The sequence below is a fragment of the Elephas maximus genome, chromosome 6, assembly GCF_024166365.1.
Source record: "Elephas maximus indicus isolate mEleMax1 chromosome 6, mEleMax1 primary haplotype, whole genome shotgun sequence".
In the NCBI taxonomy this organism is placed as follows: Eukaryota; Metazoa; Chordata; class Mammalia; order Proboscidea; family Elephantidae; genus Elephas; species Elephas maximus.
In genome coordinates this window covers 68,347,346-68,370,774 of record NC_064824.1, presented here as the reverse complement: position 1 = coordinate 68,370,774, position 23,429 = coordinate 68,347,346, and the positions used below count along the sequence as shown (strand labels likewise).

The 23,429-nt window shown below is 41.2% G+C and overlaps 1 protein-coding gene across 1 annotated transcript in view; it reads right to left on the bottom strand.

The window, feature by feature from the left end:
- Positions 1 to 23,429, bottom strand: part of MYO3B (myosin IIIB) — a 575,113-nt gene that overhangs the window by 511,525 nt on the left and 40,159 nt on the right. Inside the window, 2 exon segments of the mRNA XM_049887401.1 lie at positions 2,932 to 3,077; positions 22,287 to 22,363. Of these exon segments, the coding sequence (XP_049743358.1) occupies positions 2,932 to 3,077; positions 22,287 to 22,363 (223 nt within the window).

The following is a 23,429-nucleotide window of genomic DNA, read 5'->3' as shown; positions in this document are numbered from 1 at the left end:
AATTCAGAGACAGGTCACGATTACTCTGTGTGTCATCTTCTAACGTGAAGGTCAAAAGAAAGGAGAAGGTGGGTGGAGGCAGAGAGGAGGAGAGCAAGGAGACCAGGGTGCAGGCAAATCAACCACCTCCAGGCAGGTGTATTTTCATCATTTCTGACAGTGCCCAGGGAACCCTGCATAACTGTTCTCTTTGTTGACATCTGAGGATCTCACCACACATGTAGCCAGCACTTCAGTAATTCTTAAGTACTTTGCAACTCATGAAAGTCACCTCTTCCCTGACTCAGTGAAGGTTTTCTTTTCTCCTCTTGGAAATGTACTCTATTTATTTATTTCCAGTCAGGAAAGGGTTGCAGGGAAGAGGCGAGTAAGGAAGGCCAGATGAGGAAGCTACACACAGTATTATGGATCCCAGAGTCCCTTGAAATGGACTTCATTGATTCACTGGAGAGAATTCCAGAACACCAAAAACACTCATATTCATGTAGGAAAAAAAAAAGACCTGAAACTGAGTTGAAAGGAATTTTTGCATTGTTTTCATCATTTGCTTTTCTCCACCAGGACAGAAAATGCAGGAGAAGGGGAAGAGGAAGAGCAAGAGAGAGGGAGACAGTGAGTGGCTGACTGATTCCACGAACCACGAAGTAATGTCAGTGCCCTTTTAAAACATGTAAATACAGTGCTTAATTTCTCCACTCTCCATCAAAAAGCTTTTCTGAGGAAAGGACACATTTTTAGCCCTGAAAAACAAGATAGTAAACATTCTCACAAATCTACACATGTTCACACACACACTATTCCCCTTGGCCAATCTACAACCCTTCATAAAAGAACAGTCCTATTCTAATTGACAGGGTAGTTTTTGAGTAAATTACTTTTAAGTACAAACATCCTATTTTCACTGGTTCCAGGAAGGAGAAACGCTGTGCAATATAAGCAAATATACTACGTATTTTTTTTAAACAACATCCTTCATGCCCAGAGTGTCAAGTCGGCCTGTTAAGGTTATGACAATGGCAAAGTATTGACCACACATAATCACACTGAGAATCTGCTGACCAATTATTGTTGACATTCCCTACTTCGATCTGATTCATCAGTTGCACAGGAACCAAGAGACAGTAAAAGTGTAGAAGGTTACACTAAAAAAAAAAAAAAAAAAAAGTTACACTAGGAGGAGAGAAATAAAGCTTCAACCTAGAGTTGGGATCAGGATCCTTGTCACCCTAAGACCCTTGTCTACGTTTTGCTGCGTCCCTGGGATTGATCGTTCCCTTCCTTAAATGTCCAAGGCAGGCAGCTGGTGGGGGTGGGGGGGATGTGGGGGCTGGTTACTGTGTTCTAGATTCGGATGCTTCTCCCAAGATGGAAGAGGTGAGGGGAGTGAGAGTATAGAGATTATTAGGGGTCAAAGGCTTGATCGGGTACAGAAGCAAGCAAAGTGGAGTCACTGGAGACAAAAGGTCTATTTAAACACACACATCCCTTTTTACCAAAAAACCCAACCCATGCTGTCGAGTTGATTCTCACTCATGACGACCTCATAAGACACAACTTCTTAGCTGACTCATATTTATCACCTTATGAAATTCTTGAGTAGTTGGTCTGTACACAAACACACACCAAAGAAAAAAGACTATACCCAGGTAGATTATCTCTTATGAAAGTACATACATCTTGCCAATCGGAAGTCACACCTTACTTCTAGTGTTTGGGAAATTATGTTGCCACAGTAAATAAATGATGAAAAGCAAATCATTTGTCAAAAAAAAAATCAAAGCGCCCACACAAATCCTTCCAGTTACCGTTTCTCGTTTTCTCACATATGACTGCACACAATGCTGCTTTGGGCGCTTGCATTCTTAAAGCATTTGAACACTCACCAGTCTATTAATTTAAAAAGCCAGAAGCTTCATCTGTTCCTCTAATCACCATGAGCTGTTTTGTACTTTGAAAAAGGCAAAAAGACTACGCATGGCTTGGGTGGGAATAATTTTGGGGATAGTGGTTTGTGGTTGTTCACATCTGGATTAGGAATAAAATGATAACATTAGATGATGAACACCAGAGAGACTCATCTGCATATAAATAGACCTAATCAGAAATGCAAATTGCAATCAGGAGAAATTTTTTAAAGGCTGTGAGAGCTGTGTGATTGTGCAGATAAGGAAAGGTCAACTCTTGTATTGTTAAAGTGGTTAAACTGCTCCCAGCCAGCCTGCCCAGAGCCCTCCTGTGAGAGAGCGAAGCGGAAGGTAAAAATTATCTATCAACCTGCAGCTAAGCAGGACCCATAGCTTTGTTTTCCGTAACTAGAGATGGGAGCTGGCCAAACACCCCCAATCCCCATGAAAGACAAACACCTACAGTAAAATATTCAATCTACTCTTTATAATCAGTCCTCCTGGATGACCCCCTAATAAATTCATACAATAGAAAATGTATTTGCATTTAAATACCCTCCAAATAGACTTCTTTCAGCACAATTTCCCACTGAGACATAAATTAAGGGGTCAAGAGTAGCACATGACTGATGTAACATTTTTCTGAGTGGGTCTGAATGGATATAGCAATACGATACACATTTATTTTGTCCCCAAATTTTCCTGAATACTCAAGAAAGACTCAAGTTGGAACAACAACAACAAAAAAAGGCTGATGTGATAATATAGTCAAAAAGAAAACACCAGTACTTAGACTACTTAATCAAATTACATTTGTAGTCTTCTTGAGCAAAGCACAAAAAAATAAACATCTCAGAAAAACTGGAGTACTGAAGATACAATTGTTGTAACATAGTTCCTTGGGGTATGTTATCTTTTAGGAACATCCCCCTCCCCATTTTTTTTTCCCAAAAGTAATAAATTTTACAATCAGGCTCTGTACACAATCGAAGAAATAATGAGTCAAGAGCGCCATCTAGTGTCCTACCTTGGAATCTTAAAGAGCGTTTTCACAGGATGCATGTCAAAGAGGGGAGGGTCTCCATCACCCAGTTCAATAGCTGTGATCCCCAAGGACCAGACGTCACAACGAGCGTCATAGGAGGAGTCATACTGCTGTTCACAAGCAATGACCTATCAGACAAAAGCAGGACATAACACATCAAACCCAGTGCCACCTCAGATGTCCTAAAAGGTCCTTGGTTGACCTTAACCCCTCTTCTTTGTTCCCTTGGCTACTCAGATATTGAATTTGAGTAATAATGAGATGCATGTTTTCTAGACCTTATTTGTGTCTGACTGATTTATCATCTGATATATTCACTGACTTTAAAAAATGTGTTGGTTCAGTTCAATAAACATGTACTGAATCTTCTACGTATGAAGAACGGTGCAAGGGAAGGCACAATGGTAACACCATCCCTGCTTATCCATCCTTTAAGGCAAGGCTTTGTCTGCAACCTGCACCTCGTTACCAGACACTGAATTCAATAGGAAGGACCGTTGTTTTCAAAGATGCTTGACTCCTGAACAAAATCCCAAGAGTGCCACCAATTAAGCAGAAAGATGTTGGAAAACTGATGTCCCCTCACCATTTTCTCTCTCCAGGAACATCTTCCCCCTCCTCAAACTCCAACAACTGGTTTGTATTAAAGCAGCAGCTGCCACTTCAGCTATCCCTATGGCCACTGGCCTGACTGGGTACAAGAACAGTAGAGCCAGAAAATGTCTCTGGGCATGTCATTCATTTGGGGAGTATGGACTCTTGTAGAAAAATCTGTCAACTTCTTGAGTCAGGCAGAAGATCTACACTCAGCCTCTGATGACTATCACAATGGAGTTGGGAGAAGGTAGGAGGGGGACAAGGGGTTATGCAGGGACTGTTGTTATTGCCCTTGAGTCAGCTCTGACTCATGGCAACCTTATGTACAAAAGAATGAAACATTGTCCAGTCCGGCACCATCTCCATGATCTTTGATATGTTTGAGCCCATTGTTGAGGTTATTGTGTTAATTCATCTCATTGAGAGTTTCCCTCATTTTCCCTGATCCTCTACTTTACCAAACTGATGGCCTTTTCCAGAGGCTGATCTTTCCTGATGATGTGTCCAAAGTAAGCAAGACAAAGTCTCACCATCCTTGCTTCTAAGGAGAATTCCAGTTGTATTTCTTTTAAGACTGATTTTTTTATTCTTCTGGAAGTCCACAGTATATTCAATATTCTTCATTAACACCACAATTCAAATGTATGGATTCTTCTGTCTTCTTTCTTTGTTCAGCTTTCACATGCATATGAAGTGACTAAAAAGACCATGGAGGAACTAGATGCCTCTATTTGACCTGAGATCTGCATCCCTGACCAAGCATGACACAAGACTACTGGCGGGTAGGAAACTATGAGGGTCTGGGGATGCATTTGTCCAAATGACCCCTTAGGTAGACAAGCAGCATTGATGGCGAACACAGGGAGCCCAGGGTGAGCAATAAGCTCCCCCTCTTAGGCCACCATAAGGTCTTTAGCTTTTACTCCAAGTGAGATAGGAAAATGGACCATGTTGAGCAGAACAAAAAACCCAGTGCCGTGTTCAGCAGAGGAATGACATAATCTAGCTTATATTTAACACAGTCCTCTCTGGCTCATGAGTTGGGAATCGACTGAAGTGGAACATGAGTGGAAGAAATAAAACCAGATGAGAGGTGGTAAGTAGTAACAGTCAAAACGGTAAGAAATAACCAGATGCTGGATATAATTTTGAAAGTGGAGCCAACTGGATTTGCTGATGGAATGAACATATATAAGATATAAAAGAAAGAGGAGTTAAGGATGACTCTGAAGTTTTGACCTGAATAACTAGAAGAACAGAATTGCTATTTACTGAGATAAGGAAGGTTGGAGAAACAGATTTGGGGGTGAATAAGTAGGAGCTCAATTTGGGAGACATATTAAATCTGTGATGCCTATGAGACTTTCAAAGAAGTTGGTTTTAGCCTATTGAGACCCATGCAGACTTCTTACTTAGAGAATTGTAAGATAATAAACATGCATTGTTTTAAGCCACTAGGTTTGTGGCAATTTGTTATGGCAGTGATAGAAAACAAATACACCTGCCCTCTTCCAGACCCAGTTAATTGTTCTTGCAAGGCCTGGCAAAACATACTGGCCATCCTGCCCCAGGCCCCATGGTCTCACTACCATCATTACCTTCTGCCTTCTCTAAGCTTGTTTCTGAACTGGAAAATGTTTTTTCCACGCACATACATCCTCTGCTTGGTCCCAGTCTCATTCTGTGGCTACAATATCCTGCCATACTTTTAACACATTATTTTCAAACCTGCACTCGGGCTGAAGTACAAATAATTCCAATTTCAGAGGCAGGAACCATTTCATTGCCCCTGAAGACCTTACTTTCACCATCCCAATCAGGTGAGAAACTGCACTATTTTTTAAAGATCTCCAGAGAAGGCTAGTCAACACCTTCCCTTTCAGAAACGACGTTTTCAGAAGTGAGACAAACATAATTTTAGACCTATCAATCAGTAAAGAGTTCACCATTCTTATACTCAACACTGTGATGGCCATGTGATGGAAAGAGAATAAGGCTCCATCCTGCCCCAACAGGAGCCAAGAGTCAGTTGAAATATGAGTCTATAATAATTAAATGACAAATTATGACAACTATAATGTCCTAAGACAATGTGTACAAAAAGTGTCCAACAAAGGACATGGGTTCCAAATGCTAAGGAATTCAGGGGAAGATCATTTCTGGCTAAGTCAGCCAGTGAGAATCGTCTAGTGCCCAGAGTCTACAACTTCCTGGAAGAAATTCAAATCAACTTCCAGCCATCTTGGATGGGACATGGAAGGCAATTCCAAAAACGTATCCATATGGCGGAATGGTGATATCCTAACACTTCTCAGGTGCTGTCATAAAATATTCAAAGCATTTATCTTGTTTTAACTTCTCCTCACAAACAGACACTATCTCTGGCTCAGTCTGTAATAGCAAAGCATCCCTTGGCCAAATTCTTCTCTTTCCAAAATTCAGCTCATAATGTGACAAAGAAATTCCCTAAGCTCAGGCTTCCTAGGAAATCATGCTAATAAAATAGTTCACAAACAATTACTGAGTACCCATGAGCCAGCCATCGTATGAGGCCCTAGGGAGAAAAAATTTAATCATCATAATAATTCTTCGAAGTAGGCACTATTATCTCCTTTTATAGAAAACGAGGCATGGGAAGGTTAACAATCCCACTCAAAATCACACAGCTAGTAATTGTCAGGGCCAGAATTTGAACCCAGGCAGTAGAGATGGACATATAAACAAATCATTGCAATATAATGTGATAAGGGCTATTAATAAAGGTCATGTTAAGGAACAATTGAATGTATCAGCTTCTGTTCTCACGTTTTGACTAAACTAACCAGATTCTTTGAGGTACTGTCACCTAAACTTCACCTTCTCAGTGTAAGCCTCAGGCACAGACGGTGCTTCTCTTTCAGGATTGTTTCTTACCAGGAGTAAACGGTCCCCGTGGGTTATACATATGATGAGGTTTAAAGATGCACTCGAAGAAGACGCATCCCAACTGAAGGTCAACATGTCTCAGAATAGGATTCTCTGTGTATCTAACACCAAAGTCTGCAACTATTTCCTTAGGAGACAAAAGAAATGTCATCCTCCTTTGCTCGTCATTCTCCTTTGCTCACCATTCTCCTTGACTTTCAGTAAAATAAAGCTGACTTCAGGATGCTTGGGATGCCCACTGGTCTTTGTTCCCTTGCCCTCAGGAGAATTTAACCTCCCAAAGAACTCACTGCATCAGCTGTGAGGATGCTCCACTATGAAGGAGGATGGCAATGGCAAGTTCGTGGGCTGCCCTGGGAGCAGGTTTCTCGGGTTCTGTAAGTCATATTAAACCCTTTCGTTCCCAGTGGTGCATAAAGCTACCATGAATTTTTTCAGCCTCTGGGGTTTCTTGGGAAGCTGCGGTACCATTGACAGTGCACGCTGCCGCAACGCAGGGGCCTTTATGACTGTTTGAAACCAAAGAAAGGCAGTTTTTACAGGGTATTGTAAGAGGTGTCTGAATTTTTGGCAGGAAAAATAGAAATTTTGAAAATTTTTCTTTGTTACACATAGGTACTAGTAGACCCTGGTGGGGACTCTGGAGTAGGATCAATGGTACATCACACGCACCAAGGGACACTAAGGGTAGGTTTGTGGGCGGAGCAAGAAAAAAAACCCATACTACCTACCAAAAATTTGGACATACTCAATGATTCAGCATGCTTCCATTCATTAATGGAACATGCAGTCAACAAAAAATTCAAAGAAAATAATTGGGTTTCCAAAGGGTTAGAGGGGTGGAGAGAGGGGACAGAGATGGTATGGACACAAGGCCCAGGACCCCAAACACCTAGCCCTCTCCTATCAGTCACACCCCCCTCACCTCTCCCTCTACCACCCCAAGGAGACAGGCCCAAGGCAACTCTTCTTTATCTTAAGCCTTCACTTTGGTTATAGGAGTGTGAATGATGTGTTGGTGACAGTGGAACCGGGAGCATAGACTAGGTGTGACAGAGTTCAAGCAAAGACTTGCAGGACCTAAGAGCAATTTAATACGGGAGGTTAGGGATAGGGACACATCAAGAACACTGATATTTTGATCCAGAGCAACCAGGAAAATGATGGGGCCGTTTACAGAAATAGGAGCATTAGGAAGAGAAGTCAGCTCACTAGGCAGCAGTATAACAAGTTCAATTGTGTCTGAGCTCTGTCCTGGACCTCACTTTCTTGGTTTATAAAATGGCAAGGTGGGAATGAATGATACCTACCATCCTTTCCAGCTCTAATATTCTGTGACATTATGATTTCCAAATAAGTAACCTTGGGATAGTATATCAAACTGAGAGGCCAATATTCCCCATGCAAATTAGCTAGGGCAAACAGTAGATCATTCTAGGGTGTGAACTGGTTGGCTGGAACGTTGAGGGGATATTACTGCCAGTATTTTGTAGAAGGTCTTATGGTCTACGAAAAGATGCTGGTTATGTGATAGTACCTCAGTTAAGGAAGGTGAGCTTCAGCAACAGAGCAATTGTTGGGACACTTGTTAACAGAGCGTGCCCAGGTTCCTACCTTGAAATGCAAACTTACAGCTTTTCTGGTACACTTATACAACACTGCTGCTTATTTTAGGAGGAGGAAAACTACTAACGCTGGGATTACCAGCAATATCTATGCACTAACAGCCTTGATGCCCAGTGTCAATAGCTATTTCACCCAGAGGTGGGCCTGTGGTAACAGCTGACATTTCACCCAAACATCAGCTGTTACCACCATGGCTGCCAAAAACTCTTCTTTCTGGAGTAGACTGAAGACAAGAAATTTAAGTTTTCACTAACAGTTTGGTTCAACCGGTCTTTGGAGCAAAGGCTGGTGGTCACTTGCCTTGACTGCTATGGCAATTTTCTTGAGCATTCTTCACGCTGAAGATTTCCAAAGTTCCGGGCTCCCTAAATCTTACCCTGTCACTTCCTTCTCTCCAACACAGTGAGTGCCTCCTGAAGGAGTTATACACCCACAACTTGATAATACAACTGCTTTGACTTATATCATCTCCTCAGCTGTCCTTGAGCCTGGTCTGCAGAGTTCTGTTGGGGATAGATGACCTTTTCCTCAGCTACCAGCTGAGAATGGCAGAGAAAAAACAACTGGCAGCAGCTCTTTGGTTTAGAGGGGCTTGTGCCTCTGGGTGGCGCAAGAAAATTCCAAAGCTAGGCATCTTTATTTTGGTTCTGCTATTTTTATGCCCTCACTAGGCAACTTTAGCAAATTATTTACTCTCCCTCTGCCTCTTCTTCCCATGCAAGCTATGCAGCCCCTTTCTCATGGGCCTCATCTGAAACACCATTTATGAAAACTCAGGTTATTCAGCTTTATCAATGGCACCAAAGTGTTAACAGCAGAAATCACTGGGTCAGTGAAACATGGGTACAATTTATTTACTTCCTTAAGCCTTTCTGCATTTTCTAAACTGTCTACAGGCAGCATGAATTATTTCTATAACAAAAAAGGGCGTTGCCATTTCATAAATTTTATAAATCAGGAATGTGAGGCCTGGGACAGAGCTCAGGTATAATTTGAACTTGTTATTTTCACATTTTGTTTGGAAAATGTAAACATATAAAAATGTGTGCCTTCACTTTCTTTTTCTAAAAGTAACATTTTATTGCATTTTTGATGAAAGCTTACGCAGCAAATTAGGTCCCCATTTTGACAAGTTTCACAGACTTGTTCAGTGACTAGTAACATTTTTCACAATGTGTTGACATTCTCATTAATTGTGCTCTGGTTATTCTGTTTCCAGTACTCTAATTTCCCTGCCCCCCTTTTTTTTTGTAACTGTTGACCTTTTGGTCTTATACAGATGGTTTTTTAATGGAGTCCCATATTCACAAGGAATATCCTTTATTTTGTGTGCCAATCTGTTATTTCACTAAAAGGTGACCTAAGGGGATCATTTCAGTTCAAGATTTAGAGCATCTCAGGGCTGTAGTCTCAGGGAGTCCTCCAGTCTCAAGTGGTCCAATAGGGCTAGGCTTTTTAAGAATTTGACTTCTGTTCCATGTTTTTCTCCCATTCTATCCAGGTCCCTCTATTGTGGCCCTGATCAGAACTGTTGGTAGTGGTAGCAGGTACCATCTAGTTCTTCTGGCCTCAGGGTAGATAAGTTTATGGCTTGTGTAGGTTATTAGCCCTGTGAACTATTTCTTCTCTGAGATTTTTGTTTCCTTCTTTCTTTTTTGTTTCTAATGAGTAGAGACCAATAGTTGTATCTAAGACGGCTGCTTGAAAGCTTCTAAAACCCCAGACACTACTCACTGCACTAGGATAGAGAACATCAACTTTGTGGTGCCAACTGACTGAACTGTCCCATGAAATAAGGACCGAATCCTTCAAACCCAGAAAGCCATTCTTGCAAGGTGTTTGTTTATATCTGCAAAGTATCTGTAACTGTGTCTGCTATAATTATCTATGTGCTCACACACATATCTACACATACACGTACATCTAGATACTTCTGTGTATACATATGTACTCAGTTGTTCACATATTTACCTATATGTGACCATACACCCATTATCTGATTATTGCTGGTATTGTTGCCAAATTATTCATATCATATTCCTTAGCACAAACATCCTTTTCTCTTGAGCACTTCTTAGTGGCATTGTTTACTTTGGTCAAGCTCTGCTCATTATACTGCCTTCACTTTCAAGGACATATTTCCTTCTTCCAGAGCATTTGCTGACTGTTGGGATTCTTTATCAACAAGTTGGCAGGTTAAAAGGTAGTGTCTTGGTTACAAAACTAGGTTCCCATGAGCTTAGTACAAGAAGAACTAAAGAAATGTCCCTCCCAACTATATCTCTTCCTATTGGGTTAGGGTGGACTTTAACTTTCTCAGGCCACTATGATTCCATGAAATGTCTTACGATTATAGTTACATTTCAGTCTAGACTAAGATTAAGTTCCCAAGATAGTAGTGAGGTCCACCTTCTGCCTCTTGGCAGGGAGACCTGGCTTTATGAGCATGAGAGAACAGTCTCTCCTCATCTCAAGGTCTTCATTATCTAAAAAGAATATCTGCATTAGAATGGATGCAAAGGGGATAAAAATTCTCACCACAGGAGCTCCTGGATTCAGAACACATAGATATCTCCAACAAGGTATTTAACTTAAACCATTTATCAAAGAGCTGCTGGGTTAAAATCTCTTTCAATAATGTGATTTCAATCAATGCCATCAAAGCAAAAAATTAGCAGCACCACCTACAAGAAAAAATGTATTTTGCACCAAAAAAACAGTTTTGCAAAATTTTTTTTAAAAAGTTGTTTTTTTCTAATTTTTTTAATTTCATGAAAAATGTAAATAATTTTGCCCTACACATTCTGATTCTTCACCTTACTAAAATTGTTAGTGCAAGCCAAAACCATAACCAAAGGTCGAGATTAAAATTTCACTCAAATACACAGACAAAATGCTGTTATCTCAAGAGTGAAATTCAAATAAATAAGAGGCAAGGTAAACAGACCTAAAGCTGTTAATCCTTGGCTGACCTTGAGTCCAAAAGTGGAGGCAATAGACTGGCAAATAAGACAGGCTGTTAGGTAGAAAGGCAAATAAGATGCTTAATTCTGCTTACACAACTCACGCAGCATAATTGATAAATATTATTGATTACAAAGATTTCTAAAATAGAGTTTCTTCTCTGGAATCAGAGATTGCAGTTATAAACATTCCAGAAGCAAATACGTTTGTCAGTTTTACAGACAAACATCTTAAAGTTATACAAGCTGAGATACTGAATAAACAAATGAACTCTTTCCTAGTGTGAAATATAACTTCAAGAAAAGATATATTTGAGAATTGTCTGAGCAAAGGAGATGTAGAGCATAGGAATTACAATTGACTTATTTTTTAGTTATTTCATAAAACTCAAACTAAGACTAGGACTGGATCTGTATTTTGTACACTGAAAAACTGCCAGAAATAGTTCAAATTATACTGTTTTAGCCTGGCACTGGTACAATGACAGATACATCGACCAATGGAACAGATTTGAGAACCCAGATGTAAATTCATTCACCTGTGGTCACCTGATCTTCTACAAGGGCCCAAAGTCTATCACACAGGGAAAAGACAGTCTTTTTAACAAATGGTGCTGGCAAAACTGGATGTCCATCTGCAAAAAAGTGAAACAGGACCCATACCTCATACCATATACAAAAACTAACTCAAAATGGATCAAAGACCTAAATGTAAAGCTAAAAACTATGAAGTTCATAGAAGAAAAAATAGGATCAATGCTAGAGGCCCTAATACACAGAATTAACATGACACAAACCACAACCAACAATATACAAACTCCAGAAGATAAGCTAGATAACTGGGATCTTCTAAAAATTAAACACTTAAGATCATCAAAAGACTTCACCAAAAGAGTAAAAAGAGAACCTACAGACTGGGGGAAAAAATTTGGCTATTACAAATCAGACAAAGGTCTAATCTCTAAAATCTACAAGAAAATCTAACACTTCTACAACAAAAAGACAAACAATCCAATTAAAAAATGGGCAAAGGAAATGAACAGGTGCTTCACCAAAGAAGACATTCAAGCAGCCAACAAACATATGAGGAAATGCTCACGACCACTAGCCATTAGAAAAATGCAAATCAAAACCACAATGAGATGCCATCTCACCCCAGCATTACCAGCACAAATCAAAAAAATAGGAAATAATAAATGTTGGAGAGGCTTCAGGAGACTGGAACTCTTACACACTGCTGGTGGGAATGCAAAATAATACAACCATTTTGGAAAATGATATGCCTCTTCCTTAGAAAACTACAAATAGAAATACCATAGGATCCAGCAATCCCACTCCCAGGTACATATCCTAGAGAAAAGTCATCACACGAATAGACATATGCACACCCATGTTCATTGCAGCATTGTCCACAATAGCAAAAAGATGGAAACAACCTAGATGCCCATCAATAGATGAACGGATAAACAAACTGTGGTACATACACACAATGGAGTATTAAGCAACTAAAAAGAACAACAATGAATCTGTGAAGCATCTCATAACATGGATGAATCTGAAGGACATTATGCTGAGTGAAATAAGTCAATCACAAAAGGACAAATATTGTATGAGATTACTACTGTAAAAACTCATGAAAAGGTTTACACACAAAAAGAAACAATCTTTGATGGTTACAAGGCAGGGAAAGGGGTGGCAATGGAAAAACACTAAATAGACAATAGATAAGTGGTACTTTGGTGAAGGGTAAGACAGTACATAGTACTGTGGAAGCCAGCACAACTCGTATAAGGCAAGGTCATGGAAGCTCCATAGATACATCCAAACTCCCTGAGGAGCCAAATTGCTGGGCTGAGGGCTGTGGGGACCATGGTCTGGGGGACATGTAGTTCAACTGACATAACAGAGTTTATAAAGAAAAGGTTCTACATTCTACTTTGGTGAGTAGCATCTGGCGTCTTAAAAGCCTGTGAGTGGCCATCTAGGATACTCCACTGGTCTCACCCCTTCAAAAGCGAGGAAGAAACTAAAGATACAAGGGAAAGGTTAGTCCAAATGACTAATGGACCACGTCTACCATGGCCTCTACCAGGCTGAGTCCAGTACAAGTAGATGGTACCCAGCTACCACCACTGACTGCCCTGACAGGGATCACAAGAGGGTCCCGGACAGAGCTGGAGAAAAATGTAGAACAGAATTCTAACTCAAAAAGAAAGGCCAGACTTGCTAAGCCTGACACAGACTGGAGAAACCCTGAGAGCATGGCTCAGTAATGAAGTCACTCCTGAGGTTCACTCTTCAGACTCATAAAAAAAGTCAGGACTAAAGGGGCATACCAGCCCTGAGGCAAGGACTAGAAGGCAGGAGGGGACAGGAAAGCTGGTAATTGTGAACCCAAGGTTGAGAAGAGTGTTGACATGTCGTGGGGTTGTTAACCAATGTCATAAAACAATATGTGTACTGTTTAATGAGAAACTAGTTTGTTCTGTGAATCTTCAACTAAAGCACAATTTAAAAAATAAATAAATTATACTGTTTTTATGAAATCCACAAAGGTCTCTAACTAAAATGTGATGTTCTATAAGTCTTTTCTCAGGATTCAGCTTAAGCCTTTTGAGCAATAAAACAAGGTTCAAACTAAAAACACACAGAGCATTCTCATACAAAACTGATTTTGTACTTGGCAGGGCTCATCATGGCTAGTGGAGGGCAGTAGGGACCTGGTTCTAGGTCCAAGGCCAGTACACAGCACTGATTTTTACACTCTAAATTCCCTGAAGCCCTGGGAACAAACCTCTTATCTGTATTTATGTGGCAAACTCCATTCTCAAATTCAGGACCAATACCCATAGAACTCACCTGTGAAAGGTATATCAGCATGAGCAAACTTCTGTATTTATCCTTACCATTCACGAAGGCTCCTGGAGGAGCATATTTGCTGGAGTCCCAGTACAATCCCAGGGCCCTCCCCTGTTCTAGCAACTTCCTCACACCAGAGGTGGGCACTGGAAGGAAGGGACCTTGCTGTTGTTGCTATTAGTTGCCATCAAGTTGGCTCCAACTCATGGCAATCTTGTATATAAGAGACCTTCAAACCAAAAAACCTCATTGCCAGAGTCGATTCCAACTCATAGCGACCCTATAGGACAAAGTAGAACTGCCCCATAGGGTTTCCAAGGAATGGCTAGTAGAACTAATAGGGCACAAGAAATGCCCACTCCCCCCTCCACTCTGCCCATTTCCACTTCATCCCCATACTGGCTCCTCTAGGTCCCAATCCTAATCCTGCTTGCCTGCCTCCCTTTGCTTTCCTCTGTGACAGCTCAGTGACAATTAAGCAGGGAAGCAAATGCAGACTTCGGCCAGGGCGTGAATTCCCTTTCATGGCTAAGCCCCGGTGTCCTGAACAGGGCAGCAGAGGCATTGATGGGAGGGTTGCTGTTAGTTGCCATCCAGTCGACTTCAACTCACGGAGGCCCCACGTACATCAAAAGGAAATACTGCCTGGTCCTGCGCCATCTTCATGATAGTTGCTGTGTTTGAATCCGTTGTTGCAGCTATTGCATAGTGCCTTCCAACCTAGGGGGCTCATCCTCCAGCTCTAGACTGGACAATATTCTGTTGTGATTCATTAGGTTTTCATTGGGTAATTTTTGGAAGTAGATTGTCAGGCCTTTCTTCCTAGTCTGTTTTAGTCTGGAAGCTCCACTAAAACCTGTCCACCATGGGTGGGCCTGCTGGTATTTGACATACCAGCATCATAGCAGCACACAAGCCACCACAGTACAACAAACTGATAGACGGGTGATGGTGACAATAGGTAGCCACTGGGTAATCTGGGACTTCACGCTCAGGAATAGCCAGAGTTGGGCTCTAACATGGCTTTGGCAGATATTTCTGTGGTAACTGCATCAGTTCTTCCTCTCTGGTGAATGAAGAAGGAGGAAAGAGTAGGACCCTTGGCCCTTCTCACCTCCCCAGAGATTAAGCATCAGTCAACTCTTGCTTCTCTAAGCTTGGAGCTGAGAGGTATGGAGCAGGAGCAGTACAGTGGAGGGATGAGAATGCAGGTGGGAGGACAGCCTGAAAAGTTCCAGATGCTCACCGAGGCCACTGTTTGACACTTCTGCTTAGTGCCGAGCAGGGAGGATAGGAGGCCCCTGCTGGGAGGCCTCACGTTCTGCTGCACATCTGGGACCTGAAGCCCTCAGATGGGGTCCTATACTTAGACCGCCAGGAGGAGGATAATGACATGTCACTGCCGCCTCCAGGGCCGGCCCCCCACCTCCACAATGACATATGACTCAACTTCCCCACAGAGCACCAGCTGAGAGGGGAGCCACCACAGGAGCTGAGGATAAAAGCTGCAGCTGCATCCTGTAATTCCACCCTTGCCCTGGGTCTTCATCCCCTGCAGTCGAGTGCCTAGGTTGTGTCTTAGGGTCTGCGAATTTGGGCAAGGTCAGCCCCATTACCAGAAGGAAGGAATCACTCCATTTCTTAGAGGCTGACGCGAGCAGCCTGGAGCAAACCAGGGAAGAACAAATGGCTTCGGAATCTCAGAGATGTAGGTCTCTGGAAAAGACACAGGTCTTTCAGCCAATGATTTAAAGTTGTGAACCTCTCACTTGAATCTCCTGAGCTCCCTCCATCTTGCATTCCTCACAACAACGTGACTAGCATAAGAATTTACGAGTCCCCAGTTTTTTTTTTAGTCTTTTTAATGAGAGCCAGGTAAAAACGGACCCTAATGGTCACAGACCATGGCATCCATTCACCCTCACTAAGAGTTGGTGAGATCCCAACCTCATTCACAGAACCTCAGAGCCACTGAATGTGCGAGCCAGAAGGGGCTTTTCCCCCCGAAAGCTGTAACTGTTATAGTTAAAGACAAATCTCAGAGGCAGAGACTACCTAAGCCAATCTCTTTGTTTCACTGAAGAAAACAATGTAGGCAGGGTCCTGGGTAGCACGAACAATTAAATGGTCGGCTACAAAAGGCTGGTGGTCAGAACCCACCGAGAAGCACCCAGGAAGAAAGGCCTGGTGATCTGCATCTGGAAAATCAGCCACTGAAAACCCTATGGAGCACAGCTCTACTCTCCAGTACATGGGGTCGCCATGAGTCAGAACCAACTCTATGGCAATTGTTTTTTTGTTTAATGGGTGAGGGCAATATATGCCACTGTTTTTCAAAGCACTTTCTATATCAGCCACTAGGCCAAGCACTTTTGGTACATTATTTCACTTTGTCCTTTGAGGCAGTTTTTCTCCCCATTTTATTAATCAGAGATATTCAGTAACTTGTCTGAGATCAGTGGTGAGTGGCCACGTGCTTCCAAGTTGATCTGACTCCAAAATTCATGATCTTAACTCTTACCAAAACGGGAGCCAGATTCAAATAATGGGACCATAACCACTTAAAAAAAAAAAAAAAATTAGTGGCAGAACTAAGACTAAAATCTGAATCTCCTAAATTCTATTCTGAAGCACTCTGTTATTTTATTTTTCCAAATCCTCCCTTCAGGCATTAAATACATTGGCTTCTAGTGTCAGGTTAAAATATCACATTTTCTTCAACATGTTAGGAAGGATAGTTCTTACCTAAAATAATTTGTAAAAGAGAAAAAAAAAAACCAGACTCACATCTTATCTGGCACACTGGTAGTCACAGTCAAACCGTTTGCTGTAAATAGCGGTTAAGAATGAGGATTTTAGAGCCAAATAGCTGGGCTCAAATTTTGGTGGGTACCACCAAATAGTTTGTCCAAGGACAAGAAGAGTTATTTAAGTGTTCTATGACTTAATTCTTTTTTTTTTTTTTTTTTTTAACATTGGGCTAGTAATAGCACTGACCTTATGGGGATTATTAATGAGTTACTCATGAAAATATAGCACTTAGACAGTACCTGGCACATAGTAAAAATAAAAAATTATTTTTATTTTATTTTAAGTATTCAATAAATACTGTTTTTGGGGGACCAAACCCATTAACTAGAGCTTAAGAAACAAAACAATAATGACAATATTTCAGCTCTATAGTGTTTTATGGCTTTCTCAGCCCTTCAACATAAAATATCTCATTTTTCATCTCTACTCGCAGTGCCAAAAGAAATAGCATTATCATATAATTTAGCTAGGAATGGCAGAATTAATGAAGGCAAGAGTGGCTGCAAAAAGCCTGCGATATTTCTGCACTGGTGTAAGCTGGTTGTTATGGCAACCGTCCCCTGTCAAGGACCCTTTGCCAGGCAGGGAGAGACCCATTTTTGGAGCCGTCACAGCACATCTGTTTCTCTGCTCAGCTGATTAGCCCTTGTTTGCAACAACGGGCAGATGGAAGTAAAAAGGGGGAAAAAAATTCTAAAAAGAAGCAAATGTTTATTTTATCCACAAGTCTGTTTTCCAATACAGAAAGAGACCGTTGGTTGTTTTAGGGAGATGTCAAGTAAACTGGATCCTTAACACATGGGCTGCTTCTTGCACTCGTGTGACTGTAGTCAAACTATAAGTTATAGGTGATGCTCCTTCCTGTGCGTCTTTTAAAATGATGTGTCTACCACTCCAATTTCAGAATATCCTTCTACAGTACTTTGACAGATCTTCATCGTAGGAGCTATCTCTGCTAGTTTGCAGACATTTCCCACATTGAACACCCCATATGAGCACACTAAAAAGTGAAAGAATGCAAGACCAGTAGGCTAGGAGACATGAATTCAGGGACTGTGTCTGCTCTGAACTAGCTCAGAGACCATCCCGTCACTGCCTTAGTTTCTTCATCTGTAAAGTGAGGCTTACAGCACCATGCTCTCTGAAAAGCCACACAAGCCTTAACACTTAACTAGGTATGTGCATTTGGACAAGATAACCTCCTATACCTCTTTGAGTGGTTATAAAATGGAGACAATAATAGCCACTAGAGAGAGTTGTGGCAATAAAATAACATAAAAAAGCACCTGTCACAACCCCAGGTGCACTGGCAGGTCCTTAGTAAGTGTAAGTTTCCTTCCTGCTATACACTTGTCCTGTTTGTCCGTGAACACAAAACTGTGCAGCTTGCAGCAGTCACAACCCGGGAGATTGAACAATCTGAGTTTTTTTATAATTTCACTGAGCTGATGAATGAACAAACTCTGCAATCACCTACCTCAGTACTTAGGAAAAACTTCGTTTTCTACTGTTTAAGTCATTTTCCACAGGGTAATCTTCTAAATGGTGTCCCTGGATGATGCCAATAGTTCATGCACCTGACATGAAAGGTGGAGGTCCAAGTCCAACCAGAGGCACCAGGGAAGAAAGGCTTGGTGATCGACTTCCAAAAAATCAGTCATCAAAAACCCTGTGGAGCACAGTTCTACTCTGACACACACAGGGTGGCCATGAGTCAGAGCTGACTAGAGGACAAGTGATTTTTTAACTTGTTAAATATACAGTTTCTATGCCAAACTTTGGAAACCATGGTAGTATAGTGGTTAAGAGCTAAGACTGCTAACCAAAAGTCTGAATCTACCAGGCACTCCTTGGAAACTCTATGGGGCAGTTCCACTTTGTTCTATAGGGTCACTACTAGTTGGAATCGACTCGACGGCAGTGCGTATGGGTTTCTGGATGCTGAACTTCATAGATTTTTCTTTGTCTCTTAAAATATTTCCTGGAGTGTAGTATGCTAGTGGCAGATTTAGCCTGGAAAAAAAAAAAACAACGGTACTGATCTTAACTTTCAGGTTAACCCCTTCACTCTGCCAGAGTAAATATTTCTTTAGTAGTATTGTTTCAAAGCACCTTCACACGAAGGGCAGCCCATAGTATTTCTCTTCTCCTGTACTGCTGCTTTGATAGTGCTTCTATCTGTATTCTTCAGCTTTACTAATGTCCAAGTGAGGCAGTGGAGAGGGTTGACATTATGGTTGTCGATTCACAGCTGCAGCCTTCAGCTGCCCCGGTGAACTGCGCATCTTGACTGCTCGTCAACATTTGATTGCGGTATGGTCACATTCCATTAGCTAGCTGGTTTATATTAGAGCCTATTCGAATTAAATACTGTAGTTACTCAAGCTTGTGAAATAATAATGAAAATAAAAATGGGAAAGAATAATTTTGTTCAATTTTCAAATATAAAATAGGAACAAGGATCTTTCAGCTTCAGTTAAAAAATAAAAGCAAAGGTTGTCTGCAATGGTTTTATTCCACTGGAGTTGGCATTGCATGCATTGTTATCACAGTCAATCTAAATACCACTTATTCACACAAATGGAAGCGAAGCAAATTAAGATCAATATACTATGCAGGCCATAATCTGAAGACAACATCAATTTCAGCCAGTACTGATTATACTTTCACAGTCTGCTCGCATGTGCGGATTTGTTGGAATGAATGGACAAATTGCTAACAAATGGAAAGTTGTTCCTGTGGACACTCCTATGGAGGATTATGGAGTGAAAAGCGGCTTTGTTGGAAAAATTAAATTTCCATTTGCAAAATGGAGCGTATTGGGCAGAAGCACATATTCGGAGCAAATCTTTGGTGCCTCCCCAGAGCAGTTGGGCCGACGCTCCTGAGAGGTGCACCTGAGGTCTCCATGCTGCCAACGGCCTGCTCCTCAGTTTATCCACTGCCGCAGGCAGCACGCGGCTCTGGATTTCCATGCTGAGAACAGAACCAGTTCCAGGCAATCTGGACTGCAGACTACTAAACTGCCCCCATAGAAACACTCCACTCATTTTATTCAACCCAACTGAATATTGGGAAGGTGAAAAACATGTCTTGGTCACAAACTCCTCATTAGAAATGTACAAAACCAAGAGCAAGCTTGTCTTAATTATGCTTGGTGATTGGGAAAAGACCAGCTTGTTCCATGTTATGCCACCCCAAATATGAGTTCAGTGGCTCCATTAGGCTTTCCTTTGAGAAAAGAGCAATCAAAAACTACAGAGGAATTTGTTAATACCAGTAGTTGTAACAACCTTCCTCAAGCTTCCCTCTGAATTTATCTTACCCCTTTGACTTTTTTACCAACGTGTTCATTCATCCGACAGATGTTTTTTGAGCACCAACTCTGTGCCAAGCACTATGCTGAGAGCTGGGTGTCCCAAGTCCCTGACAGAGCTTGGAGTCTAGTTGTCAGACTCATCTGCCAACAATTACAAAGTCATGGTGATGGTGTGCTAAAGGAGGGCGTAAAAGCTACTGTGAAAGCTTAGGGGAAAGGAGCCTCACAGTTTGCCAGGGATTAGGGAAGGTTTCCTAGGGAAGCTAGCATTTGAACTGAGACTTGAACTGAGACTTGAAGATTAAGGAGAAATTTTCCAGAGTCCAGAGGGCCATCCTAGATGATTTAACAGTACATGAAAAGGTTTAAAGGAATGAGATATCATAATGGATTTGGACAACTACCTGATATTCTCTACTGTTGGGGCATTAAGAACATGTAAGTGGGGAAAAAGTAACCACAGATGGAGCTGGCCAGGTAGATTTAAAAAAAATAAAGTTGGCATTGAGTTTGACTCATGGCGACCCCATGTGTTGCAGGGCAGAACTGCAGAACTGTAATCCATAGGGTTTTTAACGCTGTGACCTTTGGAAGCTGATCACCAGGCCTTTCTTCTGAGTCACTTCTGGGTGGGCTCAAACTGCCAACCTTTTGCTTCATAGTCAAGAGCTTAACTGTTTGGACCACCCAGGGACAGGTAGATACGGGCTAGAATATGAAGAGCTTGTTCACCACCCAGAGTTTTAACTTTGTCCTGCTGTGTTTCTCAAAGTAGGGCTCGAAATGTCTCAGGGTTCACGAGTTCTCTATAAACATTTTTATGTTTTTGTTCCAGTGATAATTTTATTAATAATAATAGGAGTAGGAATAAAAATATATTCCAGATCATCTTGATGATCATTTGGCACACAATTTCAGTGCTCATATTCTAAGGCAACGGATTTTATTAAGCTGGCACTAAGCAGTTGTCCCAGGCTTTGAGATAACAGGGCTACACCAGTTGAAGGCTAAAGGAGATTTGTTCGTACAAAGGTAGCACCCTAGCTGAAACAGAGAAAGTAGTGGAAGAACCAAGTCAGTGTGTGGTGCCCAGCCTCCAACTAACCCATGCTTTAGTTATTCACATTGCAAAGGACAACTCAGTTGCACAAAACAATGTCATTCATCTTATTAAGACTGCTTACTTGAATGTAAGAAATTTTGCTTTGTAGTTTTTTCATCATGTATTTTTTTCCCTTTTGGTTTTATAGTTCTATAAGTCTTAAGTGAGAAAGAGTTTATATCTAGTTTCATGTTTTTAAAACCATATTTAAGAAACACATAAGATTTAAGTAAACACTGGAATTTGTAGGAATGTTCTTTTCCTTTAAAATGGGTCAGCCCATTACCTAAGTATGAAAAAGACAGTTATAGACCATGGAGAGCCATTGAAAAAATGTGAGCAGAGGTTGGCAGGAGGAGATCAGTATGTTATGGGACTACCTGGGCAGCCACATAGAGGAAGAACCACCATGGGGACAGACTGAAGACGGAAAAACCTCTAAGGAGGCAGGCGCATGGGTCCTCTTATTAAAAGAATCCATTTGCTTAATCCCAGAGAGCCGCTCTCAGGCAGATGCCAGGGTATTATGGAATTAAACACTTAACTGACAAGCAAAGAAAGTTGTACTGGTGTTTCACAGCATGCCTTACCTAGCTTGAAGACATTCCAAACTTCTACATGTGTCATTTCACAGAGGATTCTGTGATGATGACAGAACCAAATTAGGACCAAATCCCTTGCTTTACTGCAGAGAGCTAACAAAGTACACAAGAGGAGATGCTATGTCCCTGGTAACAAAAGAAAATTGCCAGGGCTATTGCATACGATTTTGCAAGCCAGTTGGAACTGACAAATGGCTCTTGGCCAAGTCATGTGTCTGCTCAGGGAGGGTGTCTTTTGCTAATTAGCCCAAAAGCTGGATGAACTAGCCAAGCCATGACTCTTGGAGAAGGCTGCGTCTTCTGGAGTGGGAACCTTTTTCTAATTGCATCAAGACCCCCCATGAGCTAGCTGTGATTTAATCCTGCTTTTCTGGGGTTAAAAATCTCATTAATATCACTCACCAAAGTAGAACTACTACAATTCAATCAGGATAAAGATTTCTTCTTCCTGAAAGTTTTGTGTGTAAAGTATATGACTTACCCATTAAAAGGCATAGTAGCAAGGCACTCAACAAACACAAAGAACTGCTTACCTCGGGGGCCATCCAGAATGGGGTGCCAACTGATGTGTTTCTCCGCAAACGCGTACTGGTAAGTTGGGCTGAGACACCTACAAGAAAAGAGTGTCAGAATTCAGCAGTGAGCAGATGATTCCAGACCAGGGACTGGCAAAATTTCTCCATACAGGGCAATATATTAAATATTTTAGGTTTCGTGGGCCATACGGTCTCTGTCACAACTACTCAACTCTGCCATAGTAATGCAAAAGCAGCTATGGCCAAGTGAGCATGGCTGTGTTCCCATAAAATTTTATTGATGGATACTCAAGCTTGAATTTCGTATAATTTTCATGTGTCACAAAACATTATTTTTATCCTGATTTTTTTTTTTCCCTAGCCATTCAGAAATGTAAAAACCACGCTTAGCTTATGGGTAATACAAAACAGGAGGCAGGTCAGATTTGGCCCACAGCTCGTAGTTTGTCAACCCCTGTGTTAGAGCATTTATCATTTTATCTAAATTACTAGAATATTTTTTTACCTAATAAACGTTACCATCCGTATCACTGAAAATTTGGAATCAAAAGACAAATCAGTAACTAGGATTAACACAAAATACCTTCCTATATTTATGAAATATTTCACATCATTTCTTAATAAGGTGCTTCATTTTATGGAGGAAAAAGATTGGCATACATTGTCTATACATACTATCAGTGCAGAAAAAATTTTCAATGTCTTATTGTACCTAGAGGCCTGGAAACCTGGCAAGAAAGCAATGTCTGTCAAATGGAAAAAGAAATTGACTAATATTATTATCATGTTTTTTAGGGTTCAGTGTTGAGGACCTGAATTTTAATATGCTTCCAATGTACTTTATCTGTCTTTGTCCTCAACCAGCTCTCTTCTTTATACCACAAGAGTATGAAGTGGAAGAAAAAATACACTGGATTAGCAATCAGAAGACCTATTTTCTATCCCAGTTACACCACGTACTAATTGTGTTAAGTTCAGCAGACCACCTCACCTTTAAGCCTTAGTTTTCTCATCTTCAAATTGGGAATAACGATACCTGCTATACCTAACACAAAGGGTTCCGCTTAAGATTAAGTGAGAAAACAAATGCGAAAATGACTTATAAATCATAAAGCACTTGACAAACGACAAGTAATCTTC